Genomic DNA, 21,399 nt, shown 5'->3' with positions numbered 1-21,399 from the left:
GAGAGAGAGAGAGAGAGAGAGAGAGAGAGAGAAAGCAGCAGGAAGTGGGGGAGGAGAGGTCCATCTCAGCGATGCCAGGCTGGCCATTGGAGGAGGCATGTGTTCTCAGAGGGCAGAAGCCCAACTCTAAGGTTCTGTTTTCCCATCAGCCCCTTAAGCCTGCCGCTCATTCCCTCTCACATTGTTAACTCTCAAACACTGAGTGCTTAGCCTGAGGAACGAGGAGGTCTATTCCCTGCAAGGCCACCTTATGCCAAGTGATGTTCCAAATGCTTTCACTTGTTCCTAAGAGATAAAAAAAAAAGGAGACTCTCTGGGTTTGGTGGCACCAGCCCGTAACCCCCAGCTGCTCGGGAGACCGAGCAGCTGCTCGGGAGACCGAGGCAGGAAGAGTATAAATTTAAGGCCAGCCTGGACTATAGAGTGAGTTCAAGGACACCCTGTGCAATCTAGTAAACCTAGTCTCAAAGTAAAAAGGACAGCAGCTTTCTAAAATGTCACAAACATGACATCTCAGCTATGCAAGCCTGCCGGCCTGAGTTCAATCCTGGAACCCATGTGAAGGTAGGAGAGAAGTGACTCCACAGAATGGTCCTCTGATCTTCACACACGCCCGTACAACACACACACACACACACCACACACACAACTACAATGATAATGAAGAAAAAACGAAACAACAAAAATGAAAACAAAACACTCTCCAAGACCCACATGTGGGTGTGCACTGTCCTGCCTCAGGCTGTTGATGGAATTTTGTTGATGGAAATTGGACTTTCCCTAGGAATCTCATGCTGAGAAGGAAAAAGCTGAGGGCCTGATGCTAAACCAGATGGGGAGTTTGTCTCCCAGGAGGAAACCTCACACAGATGATGATGATGATGATGATGATGATGATGATGAAACCTCACACAGGTGATGATGATGATGATGATTGATGATGATGACAACGACGATGACGGGGGAGCCCCCACATCTTGACCATGACTGCTTAGTTATGTGTACCTCTACCCTTCTAACCTGAACCTCATGCCAAGACCCCAGGATAGGCAAGGTGAGTGGGGTGTCACTGGGTTTGTGGCCATACACCATATGGAATACATCTCCTTTTCTACCTCTACTATCACCTATCTGCTTAACTGGCCCTCTGAGGACAGGTGGCAGAGACTAGCTGTTAGAACTACCAGGGCCTATACCCTGACCCTGACAATTCCAGGGATGGTCTCTTGTCTGGCTTCCCTTCTGTGCCTAGGCTTAATTCTATATTGAATCCTTTTCAAAAATAAGCTCCATTTCTGCTTATCACAGACAGGCCCCAAAACTCTCTGCTGCAGTCAAGAATCCCGCTCTCTGCAGTGGAGGTCTCTGAGACAACACCTTGTGTTGCTGTGGATGACGGTACAGGGCTGCCAACTGACTCTGTCTGTCTGTCTACACAGTACACTCACTGCCTAAGAACAGTAGGACATCCAAGGATGTGCCGTGTCTGGACCCAGATGCACCGGTGCCTGTGTGTTCTGCTGTTCCATCTAAGACGCGGAGTACTTCCAGGAAGGATGAACCTCCACCCACAGGATCTTGTCCCAGTCTCCCACAACAGGCTGCTCACTGTACTCCACCAAGCCTCTCCATCCTGCTATGGGAGGAGGTGTGGCCGTCCTCCCCTGTGAGGCCTGTTAATTATGGATGCAGAATGGACTGCTAACATCCTGAACCTGACATGAGAGGTGCTGCTGGCACCTGTCTCGATGCTGCTCCTGACAGACCGAAGCCTCTCCTTCTGCCTGCCTTGCTGGACCCAACCCTGGTGCCTTATGTGTTCCATAAAATTTGTTTCAAATGCTGTTTCTTGGCTTTTTCTCCTTTGCAATATGCTGCTTTGTAGTTTGGCTCTGTTTGGGAAAATTAATCAACAGCTGGGCCTCTTATGCCGATTATCCCTTCTCCTTGAAATGGTCAAGAGGTTAATGAGTGTTTTTGGGCATTGAAGGAGAAAGAGGATGGAAGGGGTTTGCCCCTCCCTTATACAAAGGAGGAAATTGTTAAAGTTCATCTCTGGGTCCCCTTAAATACACTCAGTGGGTGGGAGGCAGTATAAATGGGGTAGAACTGGGTTCCTTACATGCATGCTAAGGGGCTTGCGCACCTGCCTGTCTGTCAGAGCTTAGCAGAGGGGCCCCAGGGAATAAAAACAAACTCCCCTGGCCCATGTACTTTTCCCCCCCTCTCCCTTGTATGTTTGTGAAGTGCGTATGTATATGCATTTCTTTTGCATGCATGTGGGTGGGTGTGTATGCATGTATGTGCACATGCACAGAGGGTGCATGCATGTATGTACACATGCATGGGATGCATGCATGTATGCAGACATGCATGTGAAAGCCAGAAGTTGTCATGAATCATTTCCCATCTTTCTTCCACCTTATTCACTGAGGCGGGGTCTCTCTCTCAGCCAATCCTGGAACTCACAGAGGTGCCTAGTCTCTTTTGCTAGCCTGCTTACTCAGGATGGACTCACACAAGGGATGTCATGCCCACCAGGCATTTCTCCACATGTATTTTGCTGGAGGAGGAGATGGAATGAGTCGAGAAAGCCCTGGGACTTTCAGTCAGGGTTTGTGGGTCACAGTGAGACCAAAGCACATGGACTCATCCACCATTCATTCATCCCAGCATAGCTGCCAAGTGCCCTGAGTCCTGCTCACCAACAGGACAGACTGAATGTGACCTAGTCATTTTCGGCTCCCAGGTCCTTTAATCTACTGCCTCTCCCCTCTTGCAGAGCAAGTGCCCCTGTTACGGTGGCACTTACCACAGTGGTAATGGAATTGATATTTAGAACTCCAGTGATCTCTTACTAGCTAGTAGGGACGTGAAGGTGAGGGCTGGGTAGGATGCACTCTGCCATGCTGGCCTCACTCAGCCCAGTGCCCCAACTGGAGTCTGAGGTCAGTACATACGCACTGATTTAATTCAGACATTCAGGACATTGGGAGTGGGGTTGCTGTTTTTAAACAGTGTCTCCTGTAGTCTAGGCTGCCTTCCAACTCTCTCTGTAGTTCAGACTGGCCCTGGACTTCTGATTCTCTGCCCTCCTTCATATGCAGTTTATGTGGTGCTGGGGGTTGAACTGAGGGTTTTGTGCATGCAGGCAACTGAGATATAGCCCCAGCCAGGGAACATCTGTTAACCACCGGTATGTGTCAGACAATGCACTAGAGCAGGGGCTGCTCCATGCTGAAGGTGCTGCCGACTCTGGACGCCTTCAGCATCTCTACCCAGTCTCCCTGCCCTTACTTGAGTGAGAGGGCTTTATGCAATAGCTTGGCTTCCCATGCCTGGCTTTATCCCTCTTCCCGAGCCCTGTTCTGAGCCCTTGTGCCTGCTTGCCGTTGAGGAGCTGAGACTACTGACCATGCATCTCAGTGTCAACTACAGGTCATCTGGGCCAGAATGAGGCTCACCTGCAAGGCTGAGCCAGGGTCTTCCCTGGGCAAACACTGGTTGCAAGTAGCCTTAACCACCCTCCAGACTTCTATCTCTCGTGGGTTTTCTCAAACATTTCAGAGCAAGGCATGTAAAGAGTACTTGCCTAGCATGCATAATATACACCCAGTACCGCATACGCTGAGTGTGAAGGCACGTACCCGTGATCCCAACACTTGGCAGGTAGAGGCAGGAGAATCAGGATGCTGGAAGTTATCCGTAACTACATAGCGAGTTCAAGGCTAGCCTGGACTACTTGAGACCCAGTCTCAAAACAAACAAACAAAACAAAACAAAAGACATCAAAACACAACAAAAAGTCCTTTGGCACTTTTAAATGGCAAAAAGCTTTATCTCTGAGTGTCTGAGAAGGTATTGGGAAGCCTTTCTGGGTACTGAGAAGGTGTGTGTGGACTTTGTGTGTGTCCTGAATGTCTGAATTAAATCAGTGCATATGTACTGATCTCAGACTCCAGTTGGGGCACTGGGCTGAGTGAGGCCAGCATGGCAAGAGTGCTTCCTGCCCAGCCCTCACCTTCATGATGATGGGAGGAGGCTAGCACTAGAGAAGCACAGCTGACTATACCCCTCCTTGCAGATACTCTGAGGACTGAGGACTGATTTTGGTGAGTGTGTGTGTTTGTGTGTGCATGTGCGTGTGCGTGGTGTGATAAAACTATGCCAGGAAGTTTGGTATGGTAGAGCAGGTGGAAACCTGGAGACTCGGTGGGCACACACCTGAGGCTTAGGTGCCTCCCAGCTCCCTACCAGACTCCTGACTTGTAACACATGCCATGCTTCTCACATAAAAAGAAACATGTCCTATGGTCACATAGGATCAAAACAGAGTTCTCCATACTAATGAGGTACCTAGAGGCCTGGAGGGCTTAACCAATAAGCTTCCCTTCCCAGACACTCTTCCCTGCAAAAGGTATTTAATCTCAGATTCACCCTGAGAAGTATTTATGCATCCATTTTCTGCCATGACAATAAACTGTTTTGAACAATGGACTGTCTCATTTCATCAAGATCTGCCATAGGGAGCCATGGAGAAGGCCTTCACCTACAGAGCCTCAGCCTAATCTCCCATAGAAGGCCTCTCAGTGCTCCCAGCTACAACCTCCACCAAGCCTGCCTCAGCCAAGCTAAGGATAATCATCCCCACTGGGACAACCTGGAGCTCCCCTTCCCCCAGGGTAGATGCTGTCCCCAGCCTGTGGGCCCCCCAACTCTGTTCTCTGCTCTTCTGCAACGCCTAGCTGCACCTGGATATCCATAGAACCATACCTCTGCTCTGGCCTCATCAGCAGGCCTGGGGACCCCCCTGAACCAGCTCAGGCTTTCCCACACCTAAGGCTGTGCTTTCCCACCCACAGGGAGGTGTCTTGAAGCTTCCCTACAGCCCAGCACCTGCCCCAGCAGCAGCAGAGTCAAATTCTCCTCCTTCTGCCTCCCCAAGTGGCCGTGCCAGTGGCAAATCGGACAAGGGCCTACAACCTGTGTGTGTGTGTGTGTGTGTGTGTGTGTGTGTGTGTGTGTGTAAGCATTTATACTGCCAATATGGTCACAGGACTAAAACACTAATACACATGTGATAAACATATATATTGTTTGAGTGGGTAGAAAGCTAGGGATAAAATCTAGGTCTGCTGTTTCAGGGTCTGGGTTCACATGGTACAAGTGGGAATAACCTACTGGTTGTGGCCCAGGAACTGTGTGACCAGTAGGTCATGGGACCATGAGGTAAACAGTCATATAGAATAACCTACTGGTTGTAGCTCAAGCACTTTGTGCTCGACAGGTCATGGGACCATGAGGTAAGTGGTAGTATGCATGTCAGCTATCTGGGCTTGACCTGCTGTAGGGACCTGGGAAGGGTTCAGGCCACAAGCATAAACAAATGCATGTCTACAAGGAAGGTGGGGTGCAGGTCTGGGTACCAAGCCCAAGGAGCCTGGGGTAGAAGATACTTCAGAGCCTGGTGTGGCCTGTCTAAGCTGCTTCTCTATCTGCAAAATGGCAGTAGTGACATGTAGCTTCAGAGGGTGGACAGGAGCATGGGACAAGGGCTGGGGGCATCAGTATGGAAGACCCTTGAGGAGGATGTGCATTCTGGCAATGGCTGTCTCTCAGTCCCTAGCCCCAGTGGTACCTGATTTTCCCATGTCTGGTGTGTGCTTCCTTGATCTTCCTTGATCCCCATGATACCTGGCTTCAGAAGTGCTTCCACTCAGCCCCACGGGCATAAGGAAAGGACCCCGGTTTCCCGACTCTGCCTCAAGTGTGCAGAGTACTTCTTTCCCGGCCTACTGCCCCAGAGCCACGAGCAAAGGGGGCTCAGAGAGGACCCAGCCTCAGCTACCCAGCAGAGAGGAAAACACAATGCTCTTCTCTATCTATCTGAAGACAGGTGGAGGCTAAGGCGCCTGATATTGATACAGTGCCTACTGCGTGTGACACTCATCTAGCACCGACTGCATGCTGAGGCTATGCTGTCACCACCCCCTTAGATATAGGAGCGAGGTCAAGGCCAGCTCCCTGGTACAGCCCTGCTCTAGGCTGCAGTGGCTCCTTTTTATCTGGTGCATTAGGCTCAGGTCTCCAGATAGGCCTTCAGGGCCCAGACACTTGGGTTCCCACTGTTACTGCTGTCCTACACCCCTGCTCATCTGTGTCATCTGGGCCTGATGCTCTCAGAGCCCCTAGATATCGTCCCTGGCCTGAGTTCAGGGGACTACATCGCCCTCTTTAAAACTTGTTTTGTTCATAAAACAGGGTCTCATTTTTTTATTCCAGGCTGGCCTTGAGTTTTCCTGCCATCCCCCTGCCTCAGCTCTTGAGTGCTGGGATTACAGTATACCTCCCCACACGTATCAAGTTGTTCCACCTCCATTTTCCTGTTCACCACCCCTTGCTGCAGTGCCTCTCATTTTTTAGGCATAACCATGCCCCTTCCCCCTCATGGAGTGTGTAATTCCTCTTACAAATGAGATTACTAGGGATCAGACCTAGTGAGAAAAGGCTGGGGACAGGGCTGTGGTGTAGGAGCGGGGCTGTGGGGCTGGAGATGGGGCTCACAGTCACAGCTGGTTCTTCTGTGTCACATACCACAGGCCTGGTGGGTTCAGGCCTCTAGCCCATGTCCCTTCTGCTCATTTCCTGGTGCTTTCTTAATCCTTCTTAAATCACTGTGGCATCTAAGCTTCATGCTAGCCTCAGGAGACCAGGGTCAGGTTTTTAGAAGATAAAGGTAATATACAGAAGAGCACAGTGACTTAAATGGTGAGTATGGCAGAACCCGGGCTGGAGCCCAGACTAGACTCCTGGCTAGTCCAGTCCTAGGCAGTGACTGGAGGCAAGCCTGGTCGTGGAGCCCTCAGCTCAGGGTCCCAGCCTCCCACTCTCCTTATACTCAGGGTTGTGTACTCAGATACATTCTGCAAGTCTGGGAGATTCAGTGGTATCTGACCCACCTCCCAAGGGAGACAGAGGTGGGAGGCCACCTGGCTCCAACTGAGACCTCAAACTACCACTTGTCTGGGAAAGTCTCTAGCCAATTAGAACCCTCCATCATAATTCTCTCCTCTTCAAGTAGTGTGGACTCAAGGCTAAAGCAAGCTCTTGGTTTAGTATCGAGCTCAGGGGAAGGTCACTTTGCCTCCCTGAACATCAATCTCTTCTTGTGCAAGGTGGGAGTCCTCATGGCCCCTGTCTGAAGCTTGCTGTATGAGTGAGCAGAACACAGTCCTGGGCTGGCTGTATTCAGCACTCACGATGCACACCCTCAGAGCCATGCATCAGACTGCCCGGAGAGGCTCTGGACACCCTCAAGAATCCGAGGCTCAGACCCAGGTCCTGGATCCTGGCCAGCAGAGGTCCTAGCTATGCGAGTGACTCTGGACATAAAGGAATCTGGGAGTATTGGAAGCCCAAGAGCCTGGGGCCGACCCTGGCTCCTCCAGCTGACACAGAGATGGCAGGGCCACCACCTGAGTGACGAGGGTACTGAGAAGGGCAGCGGGAGCTCAATGGGAAAAGGGTAGGATGGGATAGGAAGAGAAGATTCAGCACTTTTCCCTAATGAAGCCACAAACCACAGAGTCCCAGAGGGAGAAGCTAGCCTGAGCCTCAGTGACACAAAGCCAATTCTCTCTACTTGCTCTGTGGATTAATTGCCAACATGATTTAACTTCCTGGTACACACCACCCGCGTGTCTTCACCACTATCCTTCCTGCCCAGGGGAAAACAAGCTCATGACAGGCGGGTGAAAGGCACAAGAGCATTAGCTGGAGTTCTCACCTCTGCTCGATCCCAGCTCTGCCATGTTTTGCTGTGTGACCAGAGTCAAGTCACCCTCTCTGTCAGACCTTAGTTTCCTCCCCAACATAGTGGGAGGGGGGACTGTGGCAATGCAGTGTGTCCTTCTAACTCTGCTCCTGAGAGAGAATTCTTAGCTCTCCATGACAAGCTCTGGGCAGCAACTCATTCTCTGTCCTTGCTCCTGTGAATGCTGCCATCATTCTTAGCCCATTGTACAGAGAGGAATGTGGGACTCTAAGAGGCTGAGCACATAGCTGTGGGCCATATAGATGCTGAGGGACCGGTTCAGCTTCCAACCCAGGCCCATCTGACCACAAGACCTTGCCCATGTTCGTGCCCTTTAACTCAAACCTGACATAGTCCCATGACATACCTTAACAAGCATCATTGAGCATCTACTACAAGTCAAGTTTTATTCTAAGCACTGAATACGTTCGATAGTGTTCAATCCTAAGGATCACATTAGAACAAAATACCCAAGTGTTCCCTGTGTTACAGACGAATTGTTGTCATCTGTAGCCTAGCCTAGCTTCAAACTTTCTATGTATCTGAGGATGACTGTGATCTTCTGACCCTTCTCTCTTCACCTCCCAAGTGCTGGGATTACAGATATGTGCCACCATGCCAGGTTTATGGGGTGTTAGGAATCAAACCCAGGGCTTTGTGCATGGTTGGTAAGTGCTCTACTGACTGAGCTACATGCTCAGCCCCAATCTCAGAGATGAAAAACTGAAATTTTAAAAAGCCAGCAAATGGGCATACATGTGCTTGCTATAAATAAGCCTGTGACCTGGAACCCACAGTGGAAGGAGAGAAACAACTCCTGAAAGTTATCCTCTGACCTACACACACGCACACACACACACACACACACACACACACAATGACATGCAAATACCTGTCTCTCCTCCAAGAATAATGATAAATAAAAAGGAAAATCTGAGCCTTGAGATACTCAAGCAACTATCCAAGCAGGAGACAGCAGTGCTAGAATGTGTGTGTGTGAGAGTGTGCATGAGTGTGTAAACATGAATGTGTGTGAGAGTGTGTGTGCATAAGCATGTGTGTGAATGTGGGTGAGTGAGCATGTGTTTGAGTGTGTGTGACCATGTACAAGTATGTGTGAATGTGCAAGTGTGTGTGTGTGTGTGAATGTGCATGAGTATGTGTGAGTGTATGTGAATGAGAGTGTATATGCATGTGTGTGCATGAGTGTGTGAATGTGAGCGTGCATGAATGTGTGTGTGTGTGTGAGAGTGTGTATTCATATTTTTGGTAATTTTAAAAGCTTTGCACAGTCTTGCTCACGCAACTACATCAGCTAGAGGGTAAATTTGTCATGCCTAGTATACATCAGGAAAAATCTTTAACGACAATAATTGAGATGGTAGACCATGATGGGGGCGGGGCAGGGAATGAGAAGCTGCTTTTTTGCTCTTAGAACTAGAGTTGATGAGCAATGGAACCATTAAGACAGGAAGAGCACAGGTGCGCTTCGCGTGCCGCCTTGCTGTCATCTCCACCCTTCACTCCCTCCTGGCCATACCTGCCCTCATTCCAAAGTCCCAGCTCAGGAACCACACACCCTGAGGGAAGCTGGTGGAAGGACCTCTTTAAAGGATGCCAGAAACCTTGTGTGGAGAAAATTCAATTGCTGCCCCCACTGATCTGGCATTCGTAACTCTTGCCCCCTCCTACCTTCCCCAGCCCAAGCAGCTGAGCTTTGCATATGACCTATGGACAGAGCGGAGAAAGCTGAGAAAAATGCGGGAAGGAGTTGGTTCATTTGGGTGATGGAGTGCCTGCTCCCTTTGCCAGCATGCAGGGCTCAATAATGGCAGACAGGGCTTCAAAAAATTGCAGCATGAATAGATGAGCCCTTTAAGGTAATAGAAATGCTGTCATCCTCGGGAGAAATATGGGCCCCAAATCCTGAGGGAGGGGACACTGGGCCCTTCTGCCCTGCTTGCTGAGCTCTCTGTCCCCATTACAACCAGAACTGAAAGACGGCATCAGGCTGAGGAATGGTCAGAAAAAATGCCTTATCTCCCGGCCCCTGAAGTCTCCATGCAGGGAGGAGGCTGCAGGAGGGGACTGGGAAATCAAGTCACTCAGCCTGCCTGTGACCTTGCAGCCTTCTCCCTGCAGGCACTGTCAGGACAGCAATTAGTTCTAGACCTGAGTGTGCAGGAGGCTCCATCAGGCAGTGTCTTAAGGAGAGGCGTGCTGGGCAGCACAGCTTCTGTGCTCAGAAAGCCTATTGTCCTTTCTGGGGACATAGCTGCCCTGCAGCTCCCATTCCAGAGGAAGCTGCAGCTAAGGGTTTCCTTCCTCTCACCCCATCTGCGCCTGCATCCCAGACAGACTCTCAGGGTTCTTCAAGTGGGCATCAGCAGCATCAAACGTCGTGGGTGGCATCAACCTTTTAAACATGGCCATCATGGCTGACACTTGTTGAAAGATGACTAATACACTCATTGCTTCATACACTAATTAGCTTGATCAGCATACTAATTCTAGGGATTTATGATCATTTCCTTTTCACATATCATAAAACAGGCACAGAGAGATGATATCCTGTGACCCTGAGGTCACACAGCTATAAAAAGCAGTGAAGCCAGTATGTGAAGGCTGGGTGTGCAGTTCCATGTCTCTGTGACCTCTGCACTGTATAAGGTGAGCTGTCTAAGGTTTACCATTGCTGCAGGAACTCAGAGGTGGCGCTGAAGGACAGCTAGCTACTCCAGCTACCTCTTTACACCCGAGAGAAGGGTTTAGCTAGATGATTCATCAGTAAGAATAAAAGGGTGGTTGCCACCAAATCTGATGACCTGAGTTCAGTATCTGGAACCCACATGGTAGAAGGAGAGAACTGGCTCCTGTACATTGTTTCTGCATGTATCCCACAGAATAAACAAATAAATGTAATAAAAATAAACAAACCTCAGAGAGGCTCCTGGGGAGGGGGAAAGATCCAAGCCTCTAGCATCACTGGCCAGTAGCCCAAATTCCTCTTCCTATAGGTGTCAGTCTGGAAACTTCTACATTAATGGTCCTGCTATTCCCAAGGATTTCATTTATCAAAGAGACTTCACCAAGCAAGCTGTCCATGTGGCAGGCATGGTAGGTGATGGTGGCTAAGAGGTATGGGGCTACAGGAGATGGGTCCTTGTTCTCAGGGAGGCAGACTGAGCTGGAACCATGGGCTTTTCACGTAGAAGAAGTGTGAACCTGACAGAGAGGAATGTCTATGGAAGTGAGGTCATCTGAGAAGCTAGACAGGATGTTCATAGACACAACAAAAACGGGGCTACAGCAATAGCAATGAAGAGAGAGGCAGGTTTGGGGCAAAGTGAGTTATGTGTGGTCACAGAGCAAATGAAACGAGGCTGGAGAGTAACCAAAGGAAGGGGTGTAAATTTCCTTTGGTGGCAATGAAGAGTCACAAGAACCTGTAAAGTGCAGGAGGGTGAATGGTACCTCATGACTGCTGCCTGCCTCTCTCCCCCCCACCCCCTCCGCCCAACCACAGTTCAGCTATTTCTTTAACCAGGGTAGTAGGGAAGACAGGTCCTCCCCTCTTCTCAGAGACGGTGAGACGGTGCCAGGACAGGGCTCCAGGTACTCCACAACTTTAACAGGACAGTCTCCCCCACTGCCCTGCCCTTCCTCCAGGCTATTTGGAAGAATAGGCAGCCAAGATGTGTGGTACTGTCCAAGGTGCTGAGACACTGTTCCACCCAATCAGAGGAACTCCTTGAGCCCACAGTTTTCTTTGGGCAGAAAATGTCATTCCTGTTTTACAAAGGAGATCCAGAACCTAAAACACGGGCAGAGCTGATACTATGAACTTGCTTCTTGCATCCTAGCCCAGCACTTTCTCCACACCGTGAAGACCTTGTGCCCTTCACCAATGGATGTCCTGGGTGGTCCTTTTGCAGAGGCTAAGCTAACACACACAAAAAACCTTCTCTTCTTCTATCCACATCCTCACCTCTGTCTCTCTGCACAATGACAGTGGCATTCACACCACATCCTGAGGGACCAATCCGAATGGGCCAAAGGTGCTGGAGTAAGCCTGCCTAGACCAGCAGGTGTGTGTGCTCCAGTCTACCTCACCTGGGATGCCTGGGTGCAGCTCAGCCTGATACCCTCTGGGGGTCACACGTGTGCTGGACTTGAGAAAAATGTACTCTACCCGTGTAGCTTAGCATCTTAGCACGTATCTATTGGGTTCAGGTGCTGATCTGCAACTTCTATAGGAAGTTCCCTACTCGCACCATAAACCCCTGTCACAGGTAAGGACATTCAGGCTTAAGCATGACACAGGGCTCACCATAGGCAATGGAGGCAGTGGAGACCTGGGATTTGAACTCCGGTCTGTGTTGTTCTGAAGTGTCTTGTCTATCAAAGTTCATTACCATTTGAGCATGAAGTGGCTCCTGTCACCGTGGCTTTCTAAGCCTGGCCAAGTTCCTCTCCCCATTTAAACTTCAGCTCATTTGCAAGCTGAGGAAAGTGGAAGTGTACATCTATAGGCCCTCGTGAGACATAAACCAAATGATGCATGCAGCAAGAACACAATGAGCGCTCTCCACTAGGCTGAATGTGATTACGATCGGACAAGGTCTTTGATGGCTGGCTGGGTGTCTGATGAGCCTTGCCACACCCCAAGTCCTTGGCATTATAAACACCAGGGCTTAGGAATGAAGGGACAAACAGGAGGGTCCACAGCAGCAGCACACCAAGCAGAGCTTATTGCTACTCTGCATCCCCGGGGCCTCAAGGGGTGGAGACTACCTGGCTGTCAAGCCCCTGAATGCCCAACGACAGTTCTAAACTATATCAGCACCATCCCAGCCCTCACAGGGTTAGCTTTCATAAGGTTGCTGTCACATCCTTCTAAAGGCCCTTGGGAGGGGTTAGGAGTATAACTCAGTTGATAGAGCCCTAGTCTATCATGCATCCATCACCACACTAGCTACTCAAACCCAAAATCAGGCAAGGCTTATAGACTCCTCCCATCTTACATGGTTTGGTTTCAGACCTCCAGACAACAGCAGGACTGTGGTGCATATTTTGCGAATCAGGAGAGACCTGCCTCCAGGTTCTCTCAGCATCCCTCGTCCCTGCCCCAATCTAGAACTTCCAGCCCAGGGGCTGAGCTGCCCTTCCCCCAAAGGTCCTCCCTATATAATCCAGACATTTTGCCCCCTCTTTCTGTGTGTGGGTGTGTGTGTACACATGTGTGTGCACGCGTGTGTACGTGCATCCTTTCCCTTTTTCCCTTCACCCCTCCCCATGGTAACTTCCCTGGCCTTGGTCCTTGGGGCCAGTGAACTCACCCATGGGAGACAGCTTTCCAATAAACCTGCCTTTAATATATTCTAATCTGGCTTGAATTAGCTCACTTTACCTGTGGAGAAATAATCTATCAACATGGACAGGGAAACTGAAGCCCAGCAAGGTGAAGTAGCATATCCAAGGCTACCGAGTTTAGGATGAAGCTCCGATACCCAGAAAAGGGCTTTTAAAATTAGCTCTGTATTAATTCCCCATGTCGTGAAATCTTTCACCGAACAGGCAGGTATGTAGTCACAAATCAACAAACACATAAAGGCATGCTAATTATAACTGACTATGGGATGCTTTGGGGGAGCCTGGGCTGAGTCTGCTCTCAGACTGATGGCCCCATCCCCCATATTACCAAGCTGGCTAATTTCTGGAAGTCACATCATTCAGAAGCTGGGGTAAGGCAGGAATAATGGCCTCCCCCCTGGAGCCTGGTGCTCCTGGGAAGGAGTCAAGCCATTGAGAACAATGAATGCTTTGTGGTAATCACCTCCAACTGCCCCTGTCCAGCAGTACCAGGCCCCAAGGAAGGCCTCTCCAGGTACATAATGAGACTGAGCAGGAGTGGGGATTCTTGATGTCTCACCAGGACAGCCTGCCCACAATCTGTTTTCCCTTAAAGAGCCAGGTAGGCAGGCCTCACTGGTGAAAGAATATGCATGATCTGATCACTAAGCCCCACACCCAAAGTTCAAGGACAAGAACTTTACATTCTGGATGGGAGGCATCAATCTAGCTTTCAGATTAGTGGATTCCTGGCTTGGGGGGTGCAGTGAGCACAAGGACAGACCAATGCTCCCTTTCCACATCCCTCCTGGTACCTCAATTTTCTTTTCTGAGTAGCAGTGATAAGTCAGACAATGGGAGGCAACAAGTGGGGCAGAGAAGGGAGTACGAACAGATCTATGACAGTGTACATCATCAACCATGGGGACTCTCAACAAGCCGCCACATAATATACCAATGTGTCCATGAACTCTGTATAGTGAACTGAAGTGGAAACATAAGGGTTCTTTGGAAAGTCGACTGGATGGTGTTTTGCTGGGGCAAACACAGGAAGGAATGTTTTGCTAAAGCAGACACAGGAGAGAGGATGTTCTGCTAAAGCAAGCATGTGAAAGGACACATGATAAAGGATCCTTTGTTAACAACATGCATGTATTGGTCTGCCTTACGTTGCACAGTTGAGAGCTGCATTTGTAGGGCTCCGTAGAGAGAAACACCACAAGAGAAACATCTGGTGGTGTGCTGCAGTTTCTTGCCACTTTTGCAGACTTGGGCTGATTGGATGTACATGCTGAGGCAAGACCCGTGGAGGACACGTGATGTTTGGAGGGTATAAACAGGACTCCACGGAGTGACGGAGACAGAACTTGGCTGGTACAGCAACTATGCAATGCTTGTTTGTGTGTCTTTGCTGATCTTTGCTTCCCTGAGAGAGGCACAGCTGAGAACTTCTGGTGTTCCTGATGGTCTGTCCCTCCTGCTGACTTGAGCCCAGGCTAAGGCCTGGCTGTCTCTCATAGGTCATGTCAACGTTGTTGCTAACCAGACTCTACTAAACTGGACTGCTGGTGTATCTGTGAGGTATTTATTTACAAGTGGATCGAGCTGCTGCCACCGCCTGCTGACCTGTGAACTGAACTGCTGATTTCCAGACAACACAGTTGCTCCCAAGAACCTTTCTAAACAGGTCCATTCCTCCCACCCCCACCCCCATATCATTTCTTTTCCACTACCTCTGGTGGGTGGTGGGCTAAAGGGAGGTTAAAGCATTTAAAGAACCATCATTAAAAATAAGTTTTGAAAAAAATTAAAGTTACAGTAAGCCATCTCAGAAATCAGCGGGTTCAGGGGTGGGGACAAAGCTTAGTTGTTAGAGGGCTTGTCTAGTATGTATGAAACCCTGAGTTTAGCCCCTAGCACTGCATAAAATGGCAGTGTGTGTCTGTAATCCCAGCACCAAGTGAGGAGAGATAGGAAGATAAGGAGCTCAAGGTCATTTTCAGCTACATAGTGAGCTTAAGTCCAGCCTAGGCTGCATGAGGTTGTATCTAAAAACAAGATTAATAAAACAAAATTAGCAGGTTCATCCTCCCCTGCCCAAGAAGGACCTGAGACCTGAGAGGAGAAGCCATTCCTAAGTCACAGGCCTTCCTTAGTAGCCAAGATAGGGCAGGGACAGAATGTTCACCTGTCACCAAGTGCTTCTCTGCCTGACCTCTTGGTGATAGGATATGTTTAGTTCCAAATGCCTATTTGCAAGACTCTAAACCTAGAGTGCTACTATTATTACTAATTTTTTAATACGTATGGGTGCTATGCCTGCCTGCCTATTTGTGTGGCTGGTGCCCTTGGAGACCTAAACAGGGATCAAGTCCTCTGCAGGTAGAGCTTTAGACAGTGGTGAGCCACCATGTGGGTGCTGGGAACTGAATGCAGGTCCTCTGGAAGAGCAGTCCATGCTCTTAAACACCGAGCCTCTTCTCCAGCCCCCAGTGCTTCAATTCTTTGTGATAGTTATGGACCAGAATTCATTGCCAACACAGGCAAGTCAGAGAGAAACTGTGTGGAAGGGACAGATTTCTTTCCCTTTAAGACCATAGTCCACGTCCACCCAGCCTTAGCTCTGGCAAGGAGCATGATGGGGCCTGATGACATTTTGTCTGAGCCTCGCTCTGTAGACCAGGGACATTTGCTCTCAAGAGATTCCTCTGCCATAATAGTAACCAGAGCTTGGAAATCAGTAGATTAATATCATGGCAGTCAGCTCGCCACAAGGCGAGGCTCACCAGTGCCTCCACAGCTGATGACTTTGCAGTCAAGGCTGAAAAGCTTGTTCTTGGAGAAGGTATCTCAGACAGAAGAGTGCTTGTCTGTCATGGACTGAATGAGGACTTAAGTTTGATCTAGAGCATTGCATAGACCAAGTTTGTTGGTCCATGCCTGTCATCCTAGCACTGGGGAGAAAGTAGAGGCAGAAGGACCAGAAGTTCAGGCTATGCCTGCTACATAGCAAGCCAAAAAAACTATAATACACAAGATTATCTTTAGAACAAATAACTTTAGGAAGGAAGGAAGCAAGGGAGGGAGGGAAGAAGGGAGGGAGGGAAGGAAAAAAGAAAAAAGCCACGTTACGCATCTGGTTCCTGCACAGTGAGAACCATTGAGTAGCAGCACCCATATCCTGTAAGAACCTATCAGATGCCTAAAGCCTCACCATACTATAGACATGCTAGATTTGAACCTGTAATTTACCAAGACCCCTATCTACAGTGGTCTAGAAATCCCTTTTCTATACTTGTAAACAACCTTGTAGGGTACCCACTTCATAGAGGAAGGAATCAAACCCAAGAGACTGGGTCCAAGGTCACACAGTTGGTAGGTAGGACAGCCAGGATGTGTGTGACGTGGCCACAGGTTTCAACTCCATAAATACTTCTCAAAGCACAATGGAAATTGCCCCGAGGATGCCCAAGTGTGGGAGGCTCTTCTGACCAGCTGAGCATATTCCATCCCAGTATCACCGACCCCCTCCCCATCAAACCTTGTAAAACCAGTATGATTGATGAGGAAATACAAACTGAACAAACACGTAGGGGAAACATTCGCTCTACCTAGTAATCAGACATGCAAATGAGAGCAACATTTAGGAGCCATTCTCTACCTATATAATTAGCAAGACTGGGGGGGAAAAGCAAGCAAAAACTGTTCTGAACAAGGCACACGCATATACGACCCGAGACGGCATAGATTTATATAACCCTTTGGGAAAGTGATCTGGCAACATCCATCAAAAGCCATGAATATATTGTGCCTGCTGACCTGGGAATTCACCCGGAGGAAATAATTCAATGGGACGCCAGAGTGGGGAGCTGCTTGTAAGAAGATGCTCGCTGCAACACTGGCTGTGAACATGGGGAAAATCCTAATATTGTACAGGAAGGGAAAGGCTAGGGAAACTGGGCATCTACCAGTTCCTGCTCCACTAGGCAGCCATCTGAGAACCAAGAGGTCCAACCAGTAGCAGAGAAGTGTGGATAAAAGAAAGGATGGGGCTGGAGCTGGAGCTCAGAGGGCATGCACTTCCTCAGTGTGGGAGGCTGTAGGTTCAGTCTTCAGGACACGCTCCCCACTACACACACACACACACACACACACACACACACAGAGAGAGAGAGAGAGAGAGAGAGAGAGAGAGAGAGAGAGAGAGAGAGAGAGAGACTGACTGACTGACTGACTGACTGTCCAGCCTGGTAGTACATGCCTTTCTTTAACTGCAGAGTTAGGTGTGTCTATGTGTTTTTGAGTTCCAGGACAGTCGGAATATATATATATATAGTAACTAGGCCTTGTTTTAAAACAATCAAACAGGAGAATATAAACTGCTTATGTGAGATAACGAGGGAATGATGCTGTGAAAAATATTGTGTGCCCAGGAGGACAGGGCAGAGCTGGACAGAGAGGAAGACCGTTTCAGAGTTGGGGGACAGTGACAGGCTAAGGCTCTTTGCAGCTACTCTTGCAGTTGTAAACCTCAGAGAACAGCTTCAAGGGCTCACAGTCACAGGCTATGTCTAAAGGTGACATAGAAAGAGAGTCCTACCCCTCATTCCTGGGCAGAGGGTCACACTCTAGATTGCCACTGGCTCCCTGGGGACTGAGAGGTTGGGAGAGGCCCATTCTGACTTACCATGAAACCTGGAGCACAAGTGCAGCTCCCAGTGATGCTGTGGCAGTCAGCACCGTTCTGGCAGGTGCAGGGTAGCTGGCAACCGTTGCCATAGTAGCCGGCGGGGCAGGACTCATTGCAGTAGTGACCAGACCAGCCTGGTTGGCAGGTACAAGCTCCAGTAACTGGGTGGCAGCTGAACAGAGGACAGAAAGAAGAAGAGGAGGAGGCTTGCAACGGTGTCCCTTCCTCTGCCTCCCCAGGTCCAGTCTTCCCATGGTAGTAAGAGCAAAGGATCCCTGTGGTTACGTTAGTCATGTCTTGTTTGTTTATGAGATGATGCATGGCCATACACAGTCTCAGTGGTTTCCAGAAATGAAGTTTCATAGTTAAGTAATTTACCTAAAGTCATTCAGCAACGAAGTAACAAGACCAGGGTTAGCACCCAGACTTCTGACTCCCAAACAAGCACCTTTTTTCTCCCCCTTTTGAGAGGGACTCATGGTGCCCAGGCTACATTTGAACTCCTATGTAGACAAAGGTGACACTAAATTTCTGGTACTCCCCCCTCCACCTCCCAAGGGCTAAGATGACAAACATGTGTCACCATGCCTTGTTTATGCAATGCTAGGGATCAAACCCAGGCCTCCTGCATGTGAGGCAAGGACTCTATCAACCGAATGGTAGCCCCTTCCCAGTAGTACACCCCCACGGTAGAACCCCAGTGTATATTCTTTATAAAACTACGCAGAGCCCGAAGCACAGGGCAGTGCCTCTCTCCCTCGCCTTATAGACTGAGGTCAAGAGCTCTCATCGTTCCTGAGGGAAAGGGCGGGGGGGGAGCATGTGAGAAGGCAACCATGACATCAGTAGCTCTCCATACGGGAGACTCTTAGTGAGCATTGGTAGCTAAAACAAGATGGCCAGGGTAGCCTCTCTGACAATGGCTGTCCCCTGCATGCATGCTAGGCAGGACCCGCCACTTGGGCTTCCTTACACTCTATATCAGAGCGAGCCCTTCTCCCTCCCAGATCATATTCACTGTCCAGTTTACACACATAGGAATGCACATTGCTTTTACCATATTTAATTATTTTCTTTTTGAGACAGGGCATTATGTAGCCCAGGCTGGCCTTAAACTTGTTGCATAGCTGAGGATGATCCTGAACTTTACTTTTTGTATTTACTTACTTATTTTGGGTGGAAGTGTATGGGAACATGGATGCCATGGCACATATGTAAAGGTCAGAGAACAACTTGTAAGAGCACTCTCTCCTTCTACCGCATGCATCCCCCGAGTAGGATTCAGGCCATTAACCTTCGTGGCAAGCAATTTTAGCTGCTAGGCTATCTCGCCCCTGAACTTCTGACCCTTCTGCCTCTACCTCTATAGTTAACAGCCGCGTGCCATCACCACAGTTTTACGTCCTGCTGAAATTCAAGCCCAGGGCTTCGTGCATGCTAGGCAAGCACTCTGTCTGCTGAGTTATCCCCAGCCCTCAGTGTTTAATTACTCTCTGTGTCTGTTGACTTGCTTGTTTTCTGTCCACTCACTAGGTTTCGGCTCCCTGGGGGACAGCCTTGTCTGTCTTGTCACCTCTCAGGGCCCAGTGGGGTTCCCAGCACAGGGGAAGTGCTGACCTAATGGCATACTTAAAAAACGAACGAGTTAATGAACAGACTAATCATGAGCAGCCCAGCTAGCCTCTCTTCTGGGGGGCCCGTGGTGTTCTTGTTGAAAATGAGGGGGTGGACCAGAGCAGACGATTCTGGAATAATAAGTACCAGTAGCTAATAATCATTTCAGAAAATGTTTAGTCTCATTAATCATCCAGTCAAAACAACAATTGGCTATCACCTTCTTTCTATCAAAACATAGACGAGCTTTTCAAACGCTGGGAAAGGTTTCAAAACAATCTGAGGTTATGTATCAGGAGACCTAAAAACATGCAGATGCCTCGGCCTTGTAATTCCATTTCTAAGAATCTATCCTAAGGAAATAACCGTGATTGTGGAGGAAGATTTATACACAGAGATGTTCCCTAAAGCATTATTTATAACAGTGGAAAATGGAAACAATTTGAATAATAATAAATAATATGTGGCCAGGCTATGAAAGTACCAGGCACCTCACACATACAATTCTTATCTTCCACAAACCTGTGAAGTAGGAATGTGAGTCTCCATTTTACAGGTGGCACTCACAGGTTTGGAGACCTGCCCAAGGTCACATGGATAAGTAGATGAGCACACCTTTAAATCCAGCAGAGCGGGCAGATCTCTGAGTTCGAGGCCAGCCTGCTCTACAGAGTGAGTTCCAGAACAGCCAGGGCTACACAGAGAAACCATTTCTTGAAAAAAATAACAACAACAACAACAAAATGCTTTCTGTTCTAAGTTGCCTTGGTCACGGTGTCTCTTTATAGTAATAAAACAGTTACTGAGACTCTAGGCAAACTCTGCAGGCTGAACTATATCCCAGCCCTACAATTCTATTTCTAGAAACAGGACTTCTAACTTCCTAATTTAAATTTCCCTTTGGAAAGATGCTGCAGAGTGATGGCAGACAATGATTTGATTTCTTTATTTTTGCTCCTTTTGAGACCAGCTGTCTTTGAACCCATGGCAGTTCTGCCTGAGAAGGCCTGGCTTCCCCTGAATGACCTGGCTGTTCAGGCAGTGCTGGGGGGGGGGGGGGGGGGGGGGGGTTGGGCCTAAGTCCCCATCACTGATGCACAGGCTGCCTCCTCTGTTATCAGGTTTCCCCCTTTCTTCCTTTTCCCCAGACACAGATTAATCACTAGCTAACAGGAGCAGAAAGCTGCACAATGCGGGCAGCGGCTTTGAGGGGTGGGTTTCTCTGCCTTTCTTTTGCCCTGATGAGATTTCTATCTCTGTGGCATCTGCTGGCTAAATCAAATCTTTCAAAGGTAATCTGCCATCGTGGCTCCTGGAATTCATCTATGACAATCTAATTTCGGAGGGAACATTTAAGAGGCCTGACACCCAGACACTGTCCTCAAGGTGAATGATCTATGAAGGAGAGTGGCCTCTTTTGTGTTTTCATGGAGCCCACGGAGAAAAGTAAAGCTCACCAGCCCGCTCTTTCCCAGGGCAACTGTAACTTCTCTGCAGCAGCTAGCCAGAGGGGAAGGAGCAGGGAGAGACTGCGGGTGGGCTAGGGAGCAGGGCTCTGCTGGGCTGGGGTTAGAGTCCTATCTCCTCAGAAGGATGCTGAAGACTGGAAGCCACCATTTATCCCAAGTTTAGGAACAAATGAGGCAAGGCCCCTCCACTCCACTTCCAAAGACCACAAGAAATGTTGCCCCCATTCAGAAGGCTGGCACAGAGAGGAGAGAGGCATATATCAGGGTATTTTCTTAGCTGGGTAAGAAAGTACCAGCCCATCTTAGACTTAAAAGCCATCTTATAGTAAAGACAAGCTAGGCTTTATCTGTTTAATCATAAACCTCTCAGGGATTGGGCTATGCCCCATCTGTAACCTTAACTACAAATGGTTCTGTACTGCCTGTTCCAGGAATGGCAATCATGTTTTTGTTTTAAAGAC

The 21,399-nt window shown here is 49.0% G+C and overlaps 1 protein-coding gene and 1 long non-coding RNA gene across 7 annotated transcripts in view; one reads left to right on the top strand and one right to left on the bottom strand.

The window, feature by feature from the left end:
* Positions 1 to 21,399, bottom strand: part of Megf11 (multiple EGF like domains 11) — a 325,224-nt gene that overhangs the window by 33,909 nt on the left and 269,916 nt on the right. For all 6 annotated transcript variants that reach the window (XM_031346087.1, XM_031346089.1, XM_031346088.1 and 3 more), the window contains exon 10: positions 17,853 to 18,027. In XM_031346087.1, coding sequence (XP_031201947.1) covers positions 17,853 to 18,027 — 175 coding nt within the window. The remainder of the gene's footprint in view (positions 1 to 17,852; positions 18,028 to 21,399) is intronic.
* On the top strand, positions 59 to 1,845 carry LOC116073875. Its single transcript, XR_004111952.1, has 2 exons — positions 59 to 1,054; positions 1,440 to 1,845. It is a non-coding gene; the product is annotated as an uncharacterized LOC116073875 (long non-coding RNA).

The sequence above is a fragment of the Mastomys coucha genome, unplaced genomic scaffold, assembly GCF_008632895.1.
Source record: "Mastomys coucha isolate ucsf_1 unplaced genomic scaffold, UCSF_Mcou_1 pScaffold23, whole genome shotgun sequence".
Taxonomy (NCBI): Eukaryota; Metazoa; Chordata; class Mammalia; order Rodentia; family Muridae; genus Mastomys; species Mastomys coucha.
The sequence above is the reverse complement of the archived record's forward strand: the minus strand, read 5'-3'. Positions and strand labels throughout refer to the sequence as shown.